The following is a 17,295-nucleotide window of genomic DNA, read 5'->3' as shown; positions in this document are numbered from 1 at the left end:
GAAAGTATTTTTACCTAGTACTTTGGTCCTTTAGAAAAGTATTAAAAGTTCATTTATCTTCTTGCAAAAAAAAAAAAAATGGCTAATAAATTCTCTCATGCTATTCATCTCTTGCTCTTCGAATGCATCTATATCCTGAAGAAACATGAGTGAACACCCAGAGCTGTACAAATATACATTTGCTTAGTCTTTTAAACACATGAAGATCACAGCTCTGCACATTCTACTGAACCGAACAGTCAGTGGGCAGTTATAAGTACTAGTGCGTTTATTTATCCACGTGGTGGGGATACAGTAGTGCTTTCATGCCGTTTTGTTGCATGCACCGTGCAACATAATCATTTTGTTGGCTTTAAAGAAGCGTGAAATTTCTGAAGAGAATATATGGTTTGGCAAATTAAAAAAGGACACCTATGGTAGCTCCCTTGAGAGCAAATTCAGAATTTATTTGCTTAAAAAGTAAATGAGGATAATCTCAGGTGATAGGAAATTGAGTTTGGAAATACAGCTAAAGAGACTATGAAAAATGATCATGGCAGTTGACTGCATCCCCTTTCTTCAGAATGTAGATTGATTTTACTGTGTTTTCTGACAGCCTGTGGGGGCAACATCTACATCCATGATGCGGATTCTGCTGGATACGTGACCTCTCCCAACCACCCTGACAATTACCCCCAGCACACTGATTGCATTTGGCTTATCTCTGCTCCCCCTGGAAAGCTCGTAAGACTGCAGTTTGAGGATCAGTTCAGTATTACAATCACACCCAAGTAGGTCACCTCCATTTAATTTCTTTCCTACCCAGAGTTAGTATTCTTTAGCCGTCACAAAACAATTTCCTGCTTCTCTTCTCAGCAACATAGACTGCGTCGGAAATCTAGGGATGGAGAAGGAAAATGCTTAAAGCCTCCAGCCCGAAAACGTTGTCTGCCAGCCACTGTCCTGTCAGCTGAGCAGATGATGTACACAGATATTGTCCCTCGTGACCCTATGTACATCCTCCAAGATGTACATAGAGAATGGGTTTTTGAGATTTATGTGATCTGTTCTTCCTCTCACAGGAAAAATATAGTGTTTCTGGTAGATGAGTATTTATTTGCCCAGCCTCACACTCAGTGTCATAAATGATAAAATATCTGTTTAACAAATGGAAATTTGTGTTATATGACACCAGGGGTCACCGGTGTCAGAAACAGGACTAAAGCAAGTACAATACAATTCCTAATCTCTATTTAATAAGAATTCTGAAAGATTACACGTCAGAAAGTAAGTCTTACTATGCTGAACACAAAGAGAATAATTATGTAGACTGAAAAAAAACCATCTGTCTTTTTCTTCATTTAACAAAAGTGTGTACACATTCGCACGAGTAAGTGTGTGGTACAAAACTTAGATACGAGAGCTTTTGCTCACCATTTCTGGCCATATCATATGATGCCACTCTCCTGCTCACCGAGCGTTAATTGGCTAATTGACTCTCTCCAGAAATATTGGGCTAACACTTGCCACTTTTATGGACATGGAAAATTCTAACAGAGACTCTAAATTACCTCAGGTCACAAAGCTTTCAAGGGAGAGTTCATCTTTGTCATGTGAAATGGTATAGATCAGAAAGAGTTTGCCCACCTGGCACAGGCAGAGCCAAACACTTAGACATCAAGAACTGCGGGAGAGAAATAGTGGCTCTTTTGTTATGAATGGTGCCATCTGGAAGAACCGGAAGCCAGTGCTCAAAAGCCCAGGACTCCCCGATGCTGTGTAGGTTACAGATTCTCTAGGGCAAATCACAAGACTCTATGGCTTAGGGGTTTGGGGTCGTGTGGGGAGCCTATGGGTGGGAGGTGAGGTGAGGGCAATGAATCATTTCTTCCAGTCTTGAGGACAGTTCTGAGGTCTTGTTCTGAGAGTCCCTCTGCCTACTCTCATGGGAAAGTAGCCAAGGGGTCATTCCACCTTAGGACTCAGGAGCTGAAACACATTTAAGTCGAGATGTTATCTTTAGCCTGCCAGAGGTCTGGAGTGTATGTGACTATTGTCAGGTCAGGGCTGCTGTTTTTCTGCCACCTAGGGGGTTGCAGATTATCGGAGGAAAGGCTAGATCTCTGAAGGGTATAGAGAGGGGTGGGATACGATTTATAGAGCTAAGACTTAAAACTAAATTTATCAAAGTTGTAAGGACTCTCGATTTCAATGTGTTGAATCATTATGTGAAACAAAAGACTTGGTGTTTTGATATTCCTAGGGGTAAATTTGAGAATGAGTTTTATATTTGTAAAACTAATTCAGAATGTAGAAGGCAAGTAAATATTCTTTAGCGTAGTACATGTAAAACCAGTCTTTTTGAGCTACTAATGGATGTGTTACGATTAGAAAAAATATACAATATTCTGAAGTGACACATCTCTTAAATTGACTGTCGTAGTGTGTTGTGCTCCAGAAATGATGATTTGATAATGCTCTTGGAGAAAGTTAGTGAAGTCCTCTTTATCAAAATATGTCAAAGCAATTATCTTTATGTATGAAACGGAATTTTCTTCCACTTCAGCTGTACATCCAATTATCTTGAGTTGCGAGATGGAGCTGATTCAAATGCACCAATAATTTCCAAGTTTTGTGGGACATCTTTGCCCAGCAGTCAGTTGTCTTCAGGAGAGGTGATATATATGAGATTCCGGACTGACAACAGCGCCACTAGTGTGGGATTCAAGGCCAAGTATTCTATAGGTAACAACACATTTTATATTCAATAAGAAAGTAGTGATAGAAAATACATTAAAATTTTTTTTAAAAAAAAAAGCACAGCATTTTAAAAGAAGTCTGTCTATCTGCCTAATTTTAATAATTATTTAAATGATAAAAATAGGTAAGGAATATAAATATTTATCAATTTATCATTTTAATTTATCAATTAAAGTTTTTACTTTGATTTTCATTTTAAAGCACTTTTTAGTAAACATGACTATTTTGTATTTTTTCTTAATTTGTGAAAAATATACTCAGTTAAATCAAATTTTTGTTTCTTCCTCTTATGAAACATACATAATATTACTTTAAATAGTAAAGCTTTTTAGTAATCAATAACTCTATTTAGAACAGTGACTGTGACCTCCTCTTCATTAATAGATAATTGGGATTTTTCCCACTAAGTCTAGTGCCAAATCAGTCAGTAGACAAAAAGTGAATGTCCTTCAGTGTTTTGATTTACTTACTTAAAAAATGAGCAATAAATATGCCTGCTGAAGATTCACTATAATATGGTCACAATGACATAGATTGAAGGTGGGTCTGGACATAACTAAGCGTATTAAATATAGCCCAAACTCAGAAAGCCTAGTTGTTAACACCATTTAACCTACACCATAGGTTGTTTCATAGCCTGAGGCAAATTATATATAATTCGATCTATGACATCCAGCTAATGAGAAATGACTGGGTGGTAACTTTCATGGCCCTGAGATACTGGTTACTGCGGTAACTGTATTTGACCGTTCAACTAGAAAGGCTGGCATCACTAGTGAACCACAGCACCCTTTCAGCTGAGTTTGGACTCAGTCCGCAGGATCACCAACATGGGGTACAAGGCAGGCCCTAACGATCTGTCAGTTGGTTCTTGAAATGAAGCGTGCTTGCAATGACTAGCTTTTACATGGAGTCCCAAGAGAATTAGACATTACAAAACATGTCATTCCACAGTGTTCCAGTCTTTCATTTCCCATTATTGGATTAAACTTGTGGTATTATTTCTCTTCATATCAATAGTAGATTTCCCATAATAAGCACTAACCAAACACTTCCAGAATTTTTAAAACTTCAATTCATATTCACTTGGCACCTAAGAGTTTTCAAATGTGCTGGTGAGATTTAAAACAAAAAACAAAAATACTATAATAGAATATTGCTCTTTATTTTTATTTTTTTATTTTTCTTGCAGCCCTGTGTGGGGGGAGAGTGACAGGGCACAGTGGTGTCATTGAAAGCATCGGATACCCAACACTTCCATATACAGACAATTTATTTTGTGAGTGGCGTCTCCAGGGACCCTCAGGACACTATCTCACCATCCATTTTGAAAACCTGAACCTTCAGAATTCCTCGGGCTGTGTAAAAGACTTTGTGGAGATCTGGGAAAACCATACCTCTGGTCAGTGGAATGTGTCTGCCTTCCTTGGGGGTGTGTATTTTCACACGTACTCATTCAGCCTCTGAAGTGTCCTCACTTCCTAGAAGGGCGAAACGGTGTCTGTTCTTTGCAAAGAAGCGCAGCTCAGTCAGCTCTGGGCGGCGCCAGCTTCTCCTTCCCTGGGTTCGCCCACGTGCAGTGGGTGTCCAAAGCCCCAGGTGTCATTCTGTAGCTCTCCCTGGAGAGGGCACTGTATTGAGAAGGCACCCTCTTCCTGCTGAGACCTTCCGTGCCATGTGCAGTTATTTGAGGGACCTCCTTTAGGGCAAGGAGAGGAAGGGGCAATGGAGCCTGGAAATAATATGAGATGGACACTTGCCACTCTGTTTCCTCAGACCATTTCTTTAACCAAGTGAGCTAGCCTTGCTCACTGTGCTGAGATGCCCTCGCCCTGATTGGTTGCAGTTTTTGTTCCACTTCTTCACATATTTAAATACATCGATTTTCATGCATGTTTGTCCTTCTTCTCTTGACAGAGGTGATCCTTCCTTTGTGGGCAGGGTCTTGTCTTTTATTATTTTCTTCATACGTGCAGAATGACTCAAGCAGAGGTTAGATTTTCACAATTATTTGACCCTCACAGGAAATTTACTGGGCAGATATTGTGGAAACACCATTCCTGAGAGCATAGACACTTCCAGCAATGTCGCTTTGGTCAGATTTGTCACAGATGGCTCTCTTACTGCCCCAGGATTCAGACTACGGTTTGAATCCAGCTTGGAGGGTAAGTTCATTGATTCATTTAAAAATGTATATATTATTGAGCATCTATACCGGATAGTCACCACGCTAGGCTCTGGTGTTGTAATAGTTGAGGGGAAAAAAATGCATGATCCCTGTCTTCTTGGACCTTACGTTTTAGTGGAGAGGCAGATATTAACCAAATAATCACACCAATAAGTAAAATATTTAAACTGAGATCAGTGCTACAAAGGAAGGGAACTAGTTCTGTGAGAGACGTGAGGGGTGGGAGCTGACTGCATTGCTCATCTGCAGAAAGCCAGTCCGTCGCTTATTCAAGATTTGCGTTCCAACTTCCCTGACAAACTCAAGTGAAATAAAGATTTTTCAATTGGGGGAAAAAAAGGATAATTGCTTTAGCCTTCTGATTTTCCAGACTATAAGATTACTACATTTATTAGTCTCTCATGGCTCAGGCTGTGATGCTAAAATGCTGCCAGTGAACTATCATCCACGGAAACAAAGATTAAATATTGAAGACCGGAAGTAATTACAAATGTGGATAAGTCCTCACATACACGTAAATAAGAGCAATGATTTTTGTCTAGTGGCATACTGAAATGCTTTAACTTGGGGCACATTCCTTATAGAAGGGGTCGGTGGGTTTGAAGGGAAGTTTTCTTGGGCCTTTTCCCCTTCAGAATGTGGCGGGGATCTGTGGGGCCCCACGGGAACGTTTACGTCTCCCAGCTACCCGAACCCCAATCCTCACGGCCGGATCTGCGAGTGGAGCATCACTGCGCAGGAAGGAAGGCGGGTCACGCTGACTTTTAACGACCTGAGGCTGGAAGCTCATCCATCCTGCACCAGTGAGCATGTGACAGTAAGTGTCCTGTGCAGTTGGGGATATCATGTTCCATTGTTCAAGAAGTTTATTGACTCATAAATCATAGTTAGAGAACTAGGTCGGGAGTATTCCCATCGCGCAACTGTATCTCAGAAAATTCTAGTATTTTAGATACTAGAGCAAGATCACAGTAAACCTCCATGACATTTGTAAAAGCTGTTTTAAGAGACTGTTAGTTGTCACCACATACATCAGGGTCATAGGTAGGATAAATTTTAAGAGCAAATAACCATTACACATGACAAAACTGAGCAAACAGAGAAAAGTTAAGCCTATGGGTAGCACATGGCTGAGTGAGACCAGAGTCACAGCACAAGCCATCCCCAAAAGTGTTAGGCGGAGGAGTGGGCCTGCCGGACTCCTGTTCCCTGCCAGAGCACTGGGCGATGCCCCTGGAAGATCGTGGCTGCCTGCCCTCCAGGCTGCCAAGCTCACACGCTCTCAGCTATACCCTCAGCATTCTTGGCCCTTAGCAAAAGCAAGCAAATGAGGTCTGTGTGTGAAAGACTAACTGTAAAATGATAGATCTATATGCATACACACTCTATCGGTTGTGATTAATATCAGTATATTTCCCCACCCAACCTGTCCTTTCTTCTCTCTTTCTTTTCTCAGTAAATAACAATTCCAAACATGTGGTTGCTTGGGTCAAAAAACCTTGATGTCTGTTTTGGAGTCCTCTCTCTCACATATTATGTGACATCCATAAGCAAGTCTCACAGGCTGTACCTTTAAAAAATATCCAGAATCTAACTCCCTATCATATCCACCACTCCCACCGTCACCACTCGCTGAGATCTATTTTACTGGCCTCCCTACCTCCACCCTTGCCTCGCTGCATTCTGAACACAGCAGCCAGCGTTTCCCTGTCAGTCAGATCACATTGCTCCTCTTGCAAGTCCTCCAACGGCCTTTCATCTCACTCAGAGGAAATGCCCAGATCCTCACAGTGGCCCGCTGGCCCTACTTTATTTTTTGTCCCTTCCTTCTCCTACCTCTGCTTTCCTAACTCAAGCTCCTCTCTTCTTTCACTCATGCTGGACTCCTTTAGGTTTCCTGAACGTGCTAAGATCCTCCTACAAGCCACTTCACATGCGCATCATCTCTTCTGGGTGGCTGCGGGGTTCACGCTCTCACTTCATTCAGGTCTCTGCGAATGACTTGATCCCGGGCCTTCCCTAAGCACCCCACGCTAAACAGACCCCAGCAGGGCCTCTCCCTTTGCCTGCATTTTGTTTTCACAGCATTTCACACCAGCTGACATTCCACATATTTCTTTCTTTGCCTGTTGTTTATTGTCTGTTCCCCGCACTAAGATGCGAGCTCCATTAGGACACGCACTTATTTTTGTTCACTGCTGAATCCTCAGAGCCTGGCATAGTTGTTGAATGAATGAATAGTGGAAAGGTTATCATTAACCTTTAACTAACAAGCCACTCTTGCTTTCCATTTAATTGTCTCCTGTTGGGTAGTGAATTTCAAAGAAAAAATGTGACACGTCTTTGTATGTTACTACTGTTTTGTATTGCCCTAAAATAACTATGTTCGAGCTTCAAATTTTGCCAAGTTCCAATATCTGAAGAATTGAAAATTTTTATCAGATATTAAAAATATGGAAGCAGTATATTTTCTTTTATTTGATGCCAGAAAATTTTGGACTACACTTGCTTGTTTTATAGGAACATTTTCCCCATTATTGAATGAATCTATAGAGACAAGGATGAAGTAGAAAAAAATTAACTACTCCCACAGCACTATATTTTGATGCATTTTCTTTTCTAGGCAATGAATAATATTATATACTTGTAACCATGGGACATAAATTCACTTGTATACTGATTTTAATCTATTTTTCTGATTATAAATATAAAAGATCTTTGTTGATTGATTGAAATTAGGAGAGTTCAGAAAATGCAAAATATAAAACTATTTGGAATCTCACGCATTCATTATTAAAATTTTGATGTATATGCTGTTTTTTTTCCTTTGAAATTGTTTCCATAGTTGATGTCACATTGAATATAATGATTATTAAGAATCTTACCAGCAGAATATTTACATTCCCAACAGGAAAGGTAGTATAAAGAGTCATAGTTTTAGAACTCAAATAATTAAAGTTACAGTAATTACCACAACTTCTAAATCAATTCGTACTTGTCATTTCCCTATCTCTGAATCATAGATGTCCAAGGCATCCATTTTCATTCACCTTTTAGCTACTTCTTGTGGAGTGTCTGTCATTATTTCAAAATAATACTCCTATTCTGCTACTTCTTTACTTTTTAGTTTTAGACATTTTCACAAACCAGACCCCACTCCACCACTGCAAATGCACACGGAGATATGCACCTTCACGCACTTATCCAGCTTCCTCCCAAAATACTAAGTCACGGATACTGTTTACTTGTTGAGGTTATGTAAACACCATTCCCAACAAAGCCAGGTCGTGTTCTACGGTAGCATTTGCTTTTGTTTTTCCAAGTAATAATAACATTGTCCTTTTTACTTTTTCTTGGTTTTCTGTGCATCACCAATTCTCCACACACTTTCCGGTCCAGGTGTACATCCCTGCCTTAGATGATAAAGCACATCTGTCATGTTCATTCATTTTCCTTAGCAATGTTCTTCCTTCGTCCATTAGCTGTGAGCCTGATGCCAGCTGTCGTGTTGGAATTTCTCTTCATCACCAAATTTCCAAGTCCCTTCATTCCTCTTCTGGGCTGGATACCTGATTTCATGATATGAGCATTTCCTTTTCTTGGTTAATTTCCTCTTTTGGTGAGGCATATGTACTCGTAGCTCTCGAAAGAAGTGGACGTGGACGATAAAGTTTTTGAGAATGTGTATACCTAAAATTATCCTTATTTTACCCTTTTCTTTGAATATATGATACACTTTACATATCATATATTCAGTATATTCACATACACATATGACTATATTAATCATAATTTTGAACTATCATGCCACTTCCCTGGGGGTAAGTTTCCTTCAAGTTCCTGTTTCCTGTTTACGTGTATTGGTCTCTACCTTGACATTAGACATTTCTCTAAATGTCTGATGACCCTTGGCTGTTCATTTATATTTAAGAATGAAGTACTAAATGGCAGATTGGAAGCTCTGTGTGCACGACAGGAGCTGTCAACTTGTGGGCTTCATGGGAGGTGACAGAGTTTGTGACTTGACCATTTAATTAGCAGAAACTACAAATGTCATAACTAGAGGTCTTTTCTCCTGGGGAGATTAATATTCCAACAAAGAAACACTTTTAGAATTAATTTGTTTTTTGAATCTTTAATATGATTCTTTTTCTTTGAACTATATTTTGTAGGTTTAATGTTTGTTTCATTTCTTTTTCACTCTGCTCTAAACAAAGGGATTTACTCACCCTTTGTTTACTTGAGAACTTGTGTGTGTGTGCGTGTGTGTGTATGTGAAAGAGAGCGAGAGAGAGAGCGAGAGAGAGAGAGAGAGAGACAGAGAGAGAGACAGAGAGAGAAAGAGAGAGAAAAGAAGGAGGGAGGAAGGAAGACTTCCTAAAGTCTACATGTTGAGCAAGGGCAGCTTTAACCATATGATTCCTCTAAACTCAGCTGCCCATTTGACTCTCTGTCCAGATGGAGTGAGGAAAAGCTATACCATGTAGTGTGCACCACAGTGAGATGTGTGCCTGATTTTATTCCCACTTATAGCAATTTTAGAGTTTGTCCTAATCTGCATGCCTACTTCTTACCCCATTGTTTTCTGGGGGTTGTAGTTACTGAGGACAAACACAAATGGAGGAGCGAAGTGGAAACAGCACACTGGTGGCTTCTAAAGGCAGGAGTTCATGTGATAAATGAATGTCTGCACAATTTTTAGTCATCATAATTCTAAGTTCAGGGCAGACAGTGGGGCAAGGATAAAGGTCATTGATCATGGTTTCCAACATGTCCCATTAGCCTGTAGCTGCTAACAATCCCTTTTGATTCTGGCAAAGGTTACCCATTCCTGTTTTCAGTATTATTGAAATATTTGTCATCTTCTGTTTCCTTATATGTTACTTCCTGGTTTAGAATCAGAGGGATGGTTCAAATACCAATTCTACTATTACTAGCTCTTTAGACTTCAGCAAATTGCATAATCTTTCTGAATTCTACCGTCTTAATCTGGAAAAGAAGGATAATATTATGCATCTGAGAGGGTGTTGTGCTAATTGGATAAGGTAGTCCATCTGGGTTATTAGCAGAATCTGGCATTTTTTTCCATGCTCAGAAAATTGTAGGAAATGCTGTGTCTGGTCCTGTGAGCTAGAAGATGCTTTAAATTAGAAGCCTCCACAGAGCTAAATTTAACGGCCAATTACAGTAAATAAAAAAGCTTACATCTTTTGTTATGGAATACATTCTCCTTCCCCATAGCTCTTGATGTCATATTCTGAATCATTATTTCTGATTGTGAGCCATTCGAATCCTTTTTTAAAACAGGAATATTAACCAATCACTCAATCGATCAATTATTGTTTAGTTACTTCTGGATTTTTTTTTCCATTGTGAAAACCAGGCATGCTAAAAAATTCATTTGGTTTTGTACAGAAGTGAAATAATGCTTTGCCAGTTATTATAACTATGAGCACAACTAGAGTTATTGTTTAATATTTAGGAATCACCAATAATCCATTTAAAAAAAATTCAAATTAGTAAGAATATTGAAGCTTGAGTCCATTTGCAGTTAGGAAAGAACTATTGATACTGAAATTGATTTTTTAAAATTACTTTTCAAGGTATTTAAAAATATTAGAGTCATTATATATTTCACATCATTAGAGACTAACATTTAAGCCTTTGTTCCAAATATCAAAGGTCCTGATGCATTATTAAGAAAAACTGCCCATCAATGAACTTTGTGAAGTAAGATTTAAGCATATTGGCCTATCTGCTTTATATTTAGAGCACGGTTTCCAGTTGCAATGAGTACGACAGTTTTTCATTTGTCACCACATGGCAGGATGGCATTACTGCAGTATTTTCATTTAGTGAAATGACCTTGAGGCCACGAAATATGCTCTGGGTAATGCAGAAGTTTGTGGCACTGGGCTTGGAACCCGTATTGTTAAGTAATTCATTTTGGCACAAGGTTTCCTTAGAAGGAAGTGTGTCCAGGCTGGGACTGTAACCTCTTAGGAAATGTTTAGTAAGATGGACTGCACGTCTAAACGTTAAACTGTGTTTTCGTCAGATATTCAATGGCATCAGAAGTAACTCACCCCAGCTCGAAAAGCTGTGTAGCAGTGTGAACGTAAACAACGAGATCAAGTCCTCAGGAAACACAATGAGAGTCATTTATTTCACTGATGGATCCAGGCCATATGGCGGCTTCACTGCTTCCTACACATCCAGTGAAGATGCAGGTAACATAAGATGTTATAAATACAGAAATGCATTGCAGATAGCCCCACAGCTGCTGCCAATAGCAGAGCCGTGTATTTTCACTTTAGTGATCAAAATTATACCTAGGATCTTCTATGTGAGACAGACATATATAACCAGATAGAAAATCTATGCCATATAGAAACACACACACACACACACACACACCTGCCTTTACCTGCACACACACACACACAAAAGCAAAATGTTCGGTTTTGGTAAGAAAACTTTCATTGTGAATTAAAACTTTTAAAAGTGCTGTTAGAAGAACTTCTAGCCCAATTCCATGCCATGATGCCATTACAGTTGGTTTCTAGTCCCACAGTCCTCCGTCAATTATTTCATGATGAGAGACCATCTACCTCTTAGAAGGTAACTCACTTCCAGAGTGTAACTATGTTAATTGAAGACAGACATATTTTATTGTTTCTTAATCCATCCATATACACATTTCCATTGTAAATAAATGAGGGGTTTGCTTTTGACATAGAGTATTTAAAAATTAAACAAAATGTGGCTTTTCTAGTCTAAACGTCCTCCTACTTTCTATATTGGTATTATTATCTAAGAGTTTTTAAATTTAGGAAGAATGGAATTGAATATTAAAAAAAAAAACCCTCTAAGTTATTTTGTTGATATAAGGAGAGTTTCATTCCCTATCAAAAGGGGCAAATTTATTGCCACACTGATGTTATGTGATCTATTTGATCCAATTAAATTTTGGGGTCAAGTGGAGAATTGCTAATCAGAAGTCATTGGGACCACCCTTATATTTTCATATTCCTCTAAATTAAGTATTATTGAATAGTGGGCCCAAATTAGGAGATACCGATGCACAGCCAAACCTCACCCACCTTGTCTACAACTACAAGAAAATGAAGCTGCTTATCTTTGCACATCTTTTATTCTAAACCCACAGAAACTCCTTCCAGAGTTTGTATGCAGGAGTCAGCCCTTCACCCACAACCTTTACTTCACTAGAAAAACAAATCAGAGCAGTGAAAATGTTGCGGCTGTTATTGTAGTGTTGTTCCTGTGTTGTTTGTGTCTTCTGTTACGGTATGAATCTCACTGCTACTTTCCCTGTTGCCTTTGTTTTTCCTTAGTGTGCGGCGGGTCCCTTACAAATTCCCCTGGAGGAAACTTTACTTCTCCTGGCTATGATGGAGTCAGTAATTACTCAAGAAACCTAAACTGTGAATGGACTCTCAGCAATCCGAGTCAGGGAAATTCATCCATTTACATTCATTTTGAGGATTTTTACCTTGAAAGTCACCAAGACTGTCAGTTTGATGTCCTAGAGTTCCGAGTTGGTGAGTTCAATCAAGGACCACTTCTCTCATTTATCTACGATATTTTTCTTATGCCTGGAGACCACCAACAGTGAAAGGAGTCAAATTATTGTAATGTATTTACATAAGATCCCCCCAAAATGTTGTTCAGACGAAGCCATAATTCCATTTACACACAGCCGAGGAAAGCATGCCCTCTGAATAGTGAGGGAGATGGGTCAGCATTTACAACTAGACTCTGTCTCACTTGTGAGATTTACCCAGGAGAGACTCTGGTCTGTCTTTGCTCTCTTAATGAGTTCAGGTTCCCCTTTCAGTTATCGCCTACTGCTCAAGACTCCTTCTCTTGGAGCCTGGAACATGCAATGATCAGACTGTCAGTGCTATCCTGAACTTTCAGGATTCACAGAACAGGCCGTAGATCGCTCCTTAGGCCTGAGAAGTCAAAAGCAGCTTTGGAATGCACCGGGTAGAGAAGCACATGGAACCTGTTTGAGGAATCTTTCCCAGAGCGGTCAAGTTTGTCTTTGTTTTCATGACAGAAAGGATTAAGGTGTACTTAGTAAACCATAATTCCTTTAAGAATTTTTAAATATTTTCATTCATGGAAGATGAATCCATTTTAGTTTTTTCCTATAGTCAACACATAGGTTATCCATCAAATTGCCCCATCATTACATTGACACTCTTTTCATGGTTAAAAAAATAATAAAAATAGTGCTTGCTTTGGCAGCACATATACTAAAATTGGAATGATACAGAAATGGGGCGAAGGGTTAAAGAAGTACAAATTAGTAGTTGATAGAGGTTCATGGGGATGGGGAGCGCGGCATAGGGAATGCAGTTAGCATTATCATATGGGCTAGGTGGAGAGCCAGAGGAGAGAAGGAGCAATTAGGGGGATCATTTTATAAACTATAGAAAGTCTAACCAGTGTACTGTATGCTTGAAACTAATAAAAATAATAGAGGAGGAAAGTAACATTGTAGATTCTATGCTGTCAGACAGAGATTCTCCAAGTTTCATGTTATCACAAAATTTAAAGAAAAAGAGGCTGAAAGTAGCAGAAGATAAGTTAGTTTGCTGGTGGTAATGTTCTGAAGCAGCAGGAAGCAACATGTTGACAAAGATGGAGAGGAACTATGTGGATGTCTACTCTTAAAGCAGAATTTAATGATGTGTCAATTAATGCCTTGAAATGTTTTTTATTGATTCTTATTAAATCCATTGACTATTTCTCAAAAGCTATATAAGTAATGGCACTTCGTGTGTTATTTTTTCAGATAATGCTGATGGACCTCTGATATGGAGATTTTGTGGACCTTCGACACCTTCTATGCCATTGGTTATCCCTTATCCTCAGGTATGGATACATTTTGTCACCAACGAACGTGTAGAACATACTGGATTCCATGCAGAGTATTCTTTTACAGGTAAGACATGATTAAGCTTTCAATTCTTGGCAATAAAATAATAGATAAAATTTTTATAATATTTGCCATAAAATTTCACATATATTTTGCTGGATTTATTACTAGGTAGCTAATGGTTGTATTGCTAATGTCAATAAGACATTCTAAATAGATTTTCTGGTTTGTTGTTGTGGATATCTAGGAATTTTTAAATTTTTTATATTGATCTGTAGGCCAGAGATCTTGCTATACTCTCATTAGCTTTAATATTTTCTCTATAAATTATTTTTGGTGTTTTTTTGTGTAAACAATCAAATCTGCAAATGACAGTGACTTTTTATTTTAGCTCATATACTTTATTTCTTTTTCTTGTTTTATTTCACTAGCCAAGCCACCATCATAATGTTGAGTGGAAGGATGATGACATTTTGTTTCTGGCCTTAATGTGAATGTCTATGACATTTCATTGTTAAATATATTGATTGTCCTTAGAGTTCCAACAAATACTCCTTATCAGATTAAATAAATTCCCTTAAATTCTTAGTGCACAAAACTTTTTTTTCCTGTGAATAGGTATGTAAGATTTTATTAGATAACTTCTGCATCTATTGAGATGATCTTTTTTTTTTTTTTTTTTTTTTTGCTCCTTTGCTATGTTAATGTGATGAATTATATTGAAATATTTTTCTCGTTAAACCATTCTTTCATTTCCAGGATAAAATCTACTTGGTCATGATGTATGTTTTGAATTTATTACTGGATATTTTTTACTAATGTCTTGTGTCAAATTTATATCTGTGACATTCAGTTTGTACCTGAAAATCTAGCCTAAGACAAGCAGCACTTCATGCTGCTTCTCTGGGCCACTGAAGTTTTTCTAGTCCCTTTTCAATAGCATGGCAGTCCTTTTAGATTCCCAGCGTCATGTAAGAGTCTCAACTCCAGCCCTTCTTTTTGTGGTGAGTCCAAGGCCGTATATTCCCTTTCTGTCTGGTCAGCAAACCCTTAGACCCCAATCTCTGGGACCGACATCTTGGTTCTATATTCCCTCAGATTTACATGCTCTTGGCTTGAGATTACCCCTCGGAATCTGAGTATTCTTATCATTCATTGATTTGGGAGATTGCCTTTCTTTTCATTAAGTTTGGCTATAAATCGAAATATGTTTTGATTATAGTTGTATCCAATAGTTTTTGTGTTATAATCAAATGGTCGACTGGGCTAAGGAGTGAGATTGATTATCTACTTAATCAACCACTTTGCCAGTTGATTTTTCTTTATTAGATTGACAAAAAAGAGTCCGGCTCCAGAAAGAAGTATAATTTGTGTGAAACATCATACCATACTGTGCTTTAGAAATTTGTCTGTTTTTCAATGTTATGCTAATGTAAACCTTGATAGATGATCACAGACATATGGGCTTATGATCAAATGACAAAGTCTTTAGTTATGGTACTGATCATATTCTTCAGGCTTACATTTATTTTCACTGGCCTAGATTTTTTCAAGAAAGGCAGCGTTATTTTCTTTGCCCCTAGTGCATTTACTCTCAGTTATACACACATCTAATTATTCTCCATTTATGGTACAGATTATCTTCTTTCTTATTTTTACTAAATTTGAGCCTATTTTCAGCATGTGATTCTCTGTATGGTATTCTGTTTACTTCTAATCTTCCACCAGTTTTACGTTGCTTTTATCCCATCTCATCTACTTATTCATTTATTGTATTTTTTAAATCATAAAGTATGACAGCTATAAGTACTACTTACTTTGGCCATGCAGGGTTCCCACCCCCCACCTTCTTATATGAAGTTTACAAATCTAATTTCAGATTGTGGTGGAATACAGACGGGCGAGAGCGGAGCGATCTCAAGCCCTAAGTATCCAGCCTCTTACGACAGCTTGACCCACTGTTCTTGGTTGTTGGAAGTCCCACAAGGCCACACCATCACTGTGAGTTCTGAGGACTGAGTAAAATGCTTCTGAGACTACAGGACTACAATATCATGTCCTGTGTGGGAACAGAGTTTTTTTAAGTAAGCAATTATTAGAGTTTGATCTTGTAAGCAGATCGTTCTCTCCCTAAAATGTTCCCATTAGAATAGATATGTTGACATCTATGAGTTTACAATTAATGAAGAATGAGCTCTCTTTTTCAAGCACTGGAGAAGCTATATGCAGAAGATACTTGCTCCAGGAGAGAAGTGTTTTCGGTTTTCAATGTGAGTTGCCAGCCCAGCCCAGGAGACTGAGTAGTGTCCCCTAAAGACTTTAGTTTGGGGACAAATATCCCCTTTCACAAGTTCCTAGAGAAACCTCAATAAGGACAAAGAGAGGAGGGCAGTGGGAAATAAGAGACATACATGCAAAATTATAAAGATTAAAACAAAATAAAAGTATTTGTGAGGGCCTTACCAAACTCCAGATAGGTAAGTTCACTTACAGCTCGCAATGCAAACTCCAGATAGGTAAGTTCACTTACAGCTCGCAATGATTATTTTTCTTTTTCTCCTGCAGCTTACATTTAGTGACTTTGATATCGAATCCCATTCAGCTTGTGCTTGGGACTCTGTCACTGTCAGGAATGGCGGTTCTCCAGGATCGCCCATAATAGGACAGTACTGTGGGAGTTCAAACCCCGGGCCCATTATGTCTGGTTCTCACCAGCTGGTGGTGATTTTTAACTCGGACTATTCGGTGCAAAATGGTGGATTTTATGCTTCGTGGAGCACACATACTTTAGGTAAAAAAAAAAAAAAAAAAACCATGCTCTGCACTTACTATCTTTTTTCATCGTAGTATTTTAAAAAATTTGTCAGCTAATTCAACAGGTATACATTTTGTACCTACTCTCTGTCAGACTCAACTCTAAATTTTTACATGTCTCATCTCATGTAGCAACCCTGTAATAAGGATATAACATTGATACTTATTTTCTCCATTTTCCTTAAGTTACATGGGCTGATAATTTTCCTATGTCGTGTAGCTAATAATTGTGTAGCTAATCATCAGTAGAGTCAGGATTTGACTAAAGACAGTGGAGCCCAGAGACTTTGATCTTACTTCAATCTGCTGCCCCCATAGGCAGAAAGGCAAGGCATACCTAGGGAACAATGAGGAGTAGAAAAGATGTGTTGGAACCACAAGTAACAACATATTCAGAGCCTGGAGGCTGGCTGATGAGTGACGAACCGCAAGCAGGAAGAGAAGCGGTCCCCATCACGAAGAGCCTGGCTTCCATGCAGTCACTTAAGCAATGGGGGCCACTGAAGAGTGTTGAGCAGCAAAATGACAAGATAAAATGTATGATTTAGACTAAATGCTCTTCCTCTAAGAGGTGGCAAAATAACATAGATTTGATTTCAAAAGACATAGCTTTTGTACATTTGAAGTATAAACGTCATGGAAATTC

At 38.6% G+C, this 17,295-nt stretch overlaps 1 protein-coding gene across 3 annotated transcripts in view; it reads left to right on the top strand.

Moving 5' to 3' along the window:
* Nucleotides 1-17,295, top strand: part of CUBN (cubilin) — a 233,315-nt gene that overhangs the window by 157,177 nt on the left and 58,843 nt on the right. For all 3 annotated transcript variants that reach the window (XM_039877480.1, XM_039877479.1, XM_039877481.1), the window contains 10 exons: nucleotides 596-770; nucleotides 2,546-2,724; nucleotides 3,932-4,141; nucleotides 4,764-4,904; nucleotides 5,563-5,744; nucleotides 10,986-11,157; nucleotides 12,283-12,489; nucleotides 13,752-13,901; nucleotides 15,715-15,836; nucleotides 16,401-16,626. In XM_039877480.1, coding sequence (XP_039733414.1) covers nucleotides 596-770; nucleotides 2,546-2,724; nucleotides 3,932-4,141; nucleotides 4,764-4,904; nucleotides 5,563-5,744; nucleotides 10,986-11,157; nucleotides 12,283-12,489; nucleotides 13,752-13,901; nucleotides 15,715-15,836; nucleotides 16,401-16,626 — 1,764 coding nt within the window. The remainder of the gene's footprint in view (nucleotides 1-595; nucleotides 771-2,545; nucleotides 2,725-3,931; nucleotides 4,142-4,763; nucleotides 4,905-5,562; nucleotides 5,745-10,985; nucleotides 11,158-12,282; nucleotides 12,490-13,751; nucleotides 13,902-15,714; nucleotides 15,837-16,400; nucleotides 16,627-17,295) is intronic.

The sequence above is a fragment of the Pteropus medius genome, unplaced genomic scaffold (assembly GCF_902729225.1).
Source record: "Pteropus medius unplaced genomic scaffold, Ma_sr-lr_union100, whole genome shotgun sequence".
Taxonomy (NCBI): domain Eukaryota; kingdom Metazoa; phylum Chordata; class Mammalia; order Chiroptera; family Pteropodidae; genus Pteropus; species Pteropus medius.
The sequence above is the reverse complement of the archived record's forward strand: the minus strand, read 5'-3'. Positions and strand labels throughout refer to the sequence as shown.